Below are 6085 nucleotides of genomic sequence, written 5' to 3' on the forward strand. Positions count from 1 at the left end.
GCAGGAATATGGCTCTATACACAGATGTACACATGTACATATACATACATATATATCTATATATATATATATAGATATATATGTATGTATATGTATATGTTTTATATATATGTGTATGTATATATATGTATATCTTTAAAGTATTTATTGATTTAGTCATTCATGGATAAATTCTTTTTGGTGACAGAAGGTGTCAGTTTGATTTGCTGCTGCTCGTTAACTCTTCTCTGCGACCTGCTCTCATTGGTCCACCTGGTTACAGACAGACATCAGGTGACGCAGCAGTGAGATGAAGGAGAGGAGGAGCTTCCCACCATGTCTCTGTGCTCGATGTAGGCGCTGTTCTCCAGCAGCTCCTTCACCACCTCCACGTGGCCTTCTTTAGCTGCAGAGATCAGGGCCGACCAGCAGTCCTGACAACACAAGCACAGATGGGGTTACCATGGCGACAAGAGCAGCACCACCACCACCACGAGAGACCTACTCTTTAATTCTGTTTCCTAGCAACCAGAGCAGCCTGGGCGAAGAGGTTCAGAGCGGGGAGCAGACGGAGGTGGGAGGATCAATTATGTTCATTCATATAGAAATATAGATATAGAATGTTTTCACGTCAGTGACGACGCGTTTGTTTCACTCACCACGTCGTCCAGGTTAACGTCGGCTCCTCTCCTGATGAGCTCCTGCACGATCTCCAGACTGCCCTGCTCAGCCGCCAACATCAGAGGAGTCTGACCGTTCTGTCCATGTGAACATCACACACACACACACACACACACACACACACACACACACACAAAGGGTTTTATTCCTGCACAAAAACCTCAAACCAACAGGAAACAGCAGAAATACACATGAAAACTAAATAAAAGAGTGAATTAGAAATACTGAGGAAAGTGATGATGAAAATCAATAAAACTGTGTGAGAAACTTTTGTGGAATAAAGAAAACAGAAGCAGAAACATGAAAACAGAAAGAAACTGAAAACAAAGCAGCATAAAAACACAGGGAATGAAATAAAGCCGTAGAAATGAATAAACAAAAGATCAGAATGAAACGACACGAGAGAATTTTTAGTTTTTAGACATGAAGGAAACCGGCGTGATGTTCAGGGACACGTACGTCGCTGCGTCCGTCCACGTCCTTGAAGCGGTCCAGGTGAGCTTTGAGAGCAGCCAGGTTCTCCTCCTCCACGTAGCTGAACAGGTTCTGGATGGCCAGAGTGGTCATCTTGATGGAGGTGGTGGTGTCCATGTCTGCGGTCCGTCACTACGCCCCCTGCTGACCGGAGACAACCACACATCACAGCTCTGTACAGTTTATAAGGCATGAAAAACCGAATCTATGAAGAACATTTGTGATGTGTTTGATGGTTTCTAGTTTCATTATTATTGATTATTTTATGGAGGAGCAGTGATGTCACAGGAAAAGTTATAAAGCTTTTCCTTCATTTCATATTTGAATAAAAACAGGAATCGAAAAAGGAATTTATAAATGAACGATTAATCATCAATAAATACTTCAGATTTAAAAATGGATTCACAAAAACATCATCAAATATACTATTTATTCATTCATGAATAAATAAATATTAATAAATATACTATTTATTAATATTTATTTATTCATTCATGAATAAATAATACAATCTGAAACTATTTGGAAAGAAAAATTTCCATTTCCTTTTCCCAGCTGCTTTTCCTGTTAGCTTACCGATTAGCTTAGCCATTTAGCTTCTCCTGTTAGCTCCATTTCTTTTGATTGTTTGACAGTTAATTTATAAAGTCTTGAAAAAGAAAGGCAGGAATGTTTTCCCATTTTTAAAATGTCTTTTCAAATAGTTTTTCAGATTCTATTATTTATTCATGAATTCATAAATGTATTTATAAATGCTTCATTTAATGAGAGTTTTATGCTGTTTTTGTCAATCCATTTTTAAATGTATTATTAGTATTTATTGATGGATTAATCGTTCATTTATAAATTCTTTTTACACTTCTTATTTTTATTCAAATATGAAATGAAGAAAAAGCTTTCTTACTTTTCCTGTGACGTCACTGCTCCTCCATATTTTGCTCCTTTGGTGTGGATTATAAAAGAGACTTCATTATCAGAGAATCAGTCAGAAAATGATCCACAATGCCAGAGTCACTTTCCCAGAGGCCGAGGGGGTTTTATTCCAAACCTTGCGGAGAGGGAAGAGGTAAGTCCTCACCGCCGAGACGTGTGCTTCAAAAACACCTGAACAATCCACTAATCATTAAAATGGTTCAGAAACATTCAGCAGGACTCGTTTCCTCCTGACTGACTCAGGCGCTGATCCAGACCATCTGAAGTCAGATATGAAGACCTGGACTGACCTCAGACCAGCTGTGGGCCGACTGATATAACTTCAATAGACAGAGAGAAGATGGAGGCGCTGACTTGTTCTTTGAGGCTGGTGTCACATGTTTCTGTGGACACCAGCAGCCAATCAGAGCTCAGCGTCGTCTTCCTTATCAGATCAATAAAGTCTGCTCTGCAGCTTTGTGGAGAGCCACAGTTTAATTCCTCATTGATACTACACTACCCACAAGCCTCATGGAATCTAATCTGGAACTCAGCCAATCAGAGGTGCTGCTGTCACCATGGAAACAGCCTCCAGCTCAAGTTGAACCCCAGGTTTAAAGCTTATTAAATAAATATGTTCTCTGTAATCACTACCAGATTAATTGATTAATCTAATTAACGCCAAGTGCAGTCTGTATTCAAATATGAGTCACTGAGGTTTTAACAGTTCTTATAACTCACTTCCTGGTTCTTTCAAAATAAAACAGATTACACACAGCTGTTTCTAATTTACCCTTAATTTGTACAAAATGACCAAATAAAATAAATCAATACAATAATCTCCTCCAGGAAACTATGAAATTACAAAAGCCATGACCCATCTGTCCATCCATTCATCCGTCCATCCATTCATCCATCCATCCATCAATCCATCATCCGTCCATTCATTCACTCATCCATCCATCAATCCATCATCCGTCCATTCATTCACTCATCCATCTGTCCATCCATTCATCCATCCATTCATCCATCTGTCCATCCATTCATCCATCCATCCATCCATCCGTTCATCCATCCTTCCATTCATCCGTCCATTCATTCACTCATCCATCTGTCCATCCATTCATCCATCCATTCATCCATCTGTCCATCCATTCATCCATCCATCCATTCATCCGTCTATTCATTCACCCATCCATCCGTCCATCCATCCATCCACTCATCCATCCGTCCATCCATTCATCCATCCGTCCATCCATCCATCCCTCATCCATCCATCAATCCGTTCATCCATCCTTCCATTCACCCATCCGTCCATTCATTCACCCATCCATTCATCCTTCCATCCATCCATTCATCCGTTCATCCATCCATTAATCCATCTATTAATCCATCCTTCCCTACACCTGTTCTCTTCCTCAGGGTCAGATTTCTAATGATTGATAATATCTATGATTGGAATCATTTACCTGTAAATGAATCAATACTTTGGATTGATAACTACAGGCACACTGCAGACTATTTCAACATAACACAAACATCCAGTTATTTTTATTATTCAATAATAAACAGACATGATGATGATTTAGATTCTCAGCCTGTCAGCTGGTTAAATACAAACAGCCATGAATAATCAATGAATTGATTAATCGATCGACAGAACGTCAATCGGCAACTGTTTTGATAATCATCATTTTCTAAACAATGATACCAAACATTTGTTGTTTCCAGCTTCTCTGGTTTTTCTCCTGTATGATAATAAATGATTGATTGATTTTAACGGGAGACACTTGAAGGCATCACCGCGGACACTGATGAAGGGATGTTTTATTTTGACCCGTTCAGACACGGTCTCTACAGCAGAGTAACGGTTATTTATTTAACGGTGTGATCATTGGTGTTTCTGGCAGATTGTCTGTTATTACCTGTAATTAACGCCTGATATCACATCGTTGTTTTATCGTTATATCACCGCAGTAACCGGAATAACCTTCACGACTCCCTCATTCACCGACGGTCGTTCAGCCCACAGACATGAAGCAGCACCGACACACACGTTCACCTTCACCGACTGAAAACAAACTCACCGTTTTACCGCCAGTAAATTTACACTAATCAAACATCCACCGTTACTTTTCTTTTTTTTTTAAATTAGCGATTCGACGCCGTGACAAGTGTCAATCAAACATGAATCGATGAACGGAGAAGGATGCTGGCGGGAGCAAAGGAATGAGGAGAACCGCTTTACCTCCACAGAAGAATCAGGTTCGGTTATCTGGTCCGGGATCAGGTCCAGCGGAAGCTCGGTGGGTTTATCTGCGTTTGCTCGGCCTGTGTTCGGGTGACAGCCTGTGCTCACTCTCCATCCCCGACAACAGCAGCCATCTTGATCAGAACAACAACCGACAGTCACCGACAGCGGCGTCAAGCCCGCTACAACGAGACTGGCACTTCCGTTCACTGCTGTCAAAATAAAAGCATACACAGCGGCAGTTTCCTCTTCAAACACTTACAGAAAAATCCGGCCACATTTAAAAGGCAGTTCTGTTCCTGCCCGCCTTATTTATTTATTCACCTCATACACTTCTGTTTTCATCCAACCCAGTGTGTCTCTGGAACAGCTCACCAGCCTCAGGACTGGACTGCAAGTAAAGATGGACTTTGTGACGTCAGCCCCAGGTGTCTGAAGCTCAGTGAGCTGCTCGCTGTCATCATCCTGCAAGTACCTGACTCCGCCCTCAACTCCCAGCTAATCCAAATATGGTCAAAGAGGAGGAGCGTGTGTGGCTTGTGTCAAACATACACTCACCCACCTGTCACTCAAATAGGCCACGCCCTCAATCCTCCATAACTTTAGTCCTTAATAAAATGTGTCATGAAGGATGAAATCAGCTCTAGAGACCAAAACAGTTTTTGTACCAGGCTGTAAACATGTTTATTTCTGCTGTAAAGTTGGACATTTTAACATGGGAGTCTATGGGGACTGACTCACTGTTGGAGCCAGACTCTAGTGGTCGTTAGAGGAACTGCAGCTTCTGGTTCTTCACTGTTGATGCTTCATGTTTCAACCTCAGAGGTTGATGCTTGGTCTCAGTTAGCCAGCTCATAAAGCTAGCACCATCTTTAGCATCACATTACAAATGCTGAAGTTATAGACTGGGAAGTCAAAATTACTTAAAAAACAATATAGACTGATGCACCTTTTTCCTGTTTCAAGCACTTTAACATTCATTTGTCCAAAGCCAGGCACTCGAAGGCTGAAGCCTAGCTGATCCAGAAGAATGTGGTTTAGGTCAGGGGCATAACCCCAGTGTGGTTTTATAAAAATGTTGTTTTTGTATTAAACCGATTGGGACTGACAGCGTTTTAGACAAAGCACCAAACACACATTTACATTATTTCCTGTCCTAAACTGACTAAATGATTAATGGGCTGGTGTAGGATAATTTGGGGTGATTAAAAGATTATATATATGTATAGACTACACTGCACTGTAAGCCACTAAATAGTGAGGACCACTGATCTAACCAATACTGACCTTGATCACTGTTATAGCTGTTGTTATTTCAGTTTGGGCCTAACAGGATTTCTCACTGACAAAAGCAACTTATTATTTCAATCTCAAAAAAATATGTTCTTATATTACTTCTATTTCATATAATATCATATATCCCTTATATTTTTTAGGACAACACACAAGAAGCCAGTTTGAGCATGTAATATATATAATAATATAACCATTTGGAAATTTTTAAGTTTCATTTTTGTTCTGTTCCTATTGGTTTTAATGTGTCATCTTATCATCTGAGGAATAAAAGTCATTACTTATTAACAGTGGAGTGGAATGTCAGAGGAGGAACTCATGATCCACTATCAGTTTATTAGGGTTTAAAGTGCACGTGAGGATATGTAGTAGGACAGGTGTTATCTTCCAGAGCTGTGTCCCAGCCCCAGTCTGCCGATTATTATTCCTACCAGAAACCCTTTGTTTCCCTTCTCCTGACCACACAAATCTTACATCCATTTCATTTCAGCTTTA

General features: G+C 40.4%; 1 protein-coding gene across 5 annotated transcripts in view; it reads right to left on the minus strand.

Moving 5' to 3' along the window:
• The window catches only part of kidins220b (kinase D-interacting substrate 220b), a 22374-nt gene extending 17934 nt beyond the window's left edge, over window positions 1-4440 (minus strand). For 4 of the 5 annotated variants that reach the window (XM_023394291.2, XM_023394290.2, XM_023394289.2 and 1 more), the window contains exons 1-4: window positions 4295-4440; window positions 1120-1275; window positions 639-737; window positions 315-413 (exon numbers count right to left, since the gene is read on the minus strand). In XM_023394291.2, coding sequence (XP_023250059.1) covers window positions 315-413; window positions 639-737; window positions 1120-1251 — 330 coding nt within the window. In that variant the 5' untranslated portion in view covers window positions 1252-1275; window positions 4295-4440. Of the gene's footprint in view, window positions 1-314; window positions 414-638; window positions 738-1119; window positions 1279-4294 lie in introns of all 5 variants that reach the window. The other variant, XM_023394288.2, reaches the window with a different exon arrangement.
• Between the last annotated feature and the right edge of the window lie 1645 nt (window positions 4441-6085).

The sequence above is a fragment of the Seriola lalandi genome, unplaced genomic scaffold (genome assembly GCF_002814215.2).
Source record: "Seriola lalandi dorsalis isolate HSWRI2012SDOR001 ecotype SW California unplaced genomic scaffold, Sedor1 jcf7180002054947, whole genome shotgun sequence".
Lineage (NCBI taxonomy): Eukaryota > Metazoa > Chordata > Actinopteri > Carangiformes > Carangidae > Seriola > Seriola lalandi.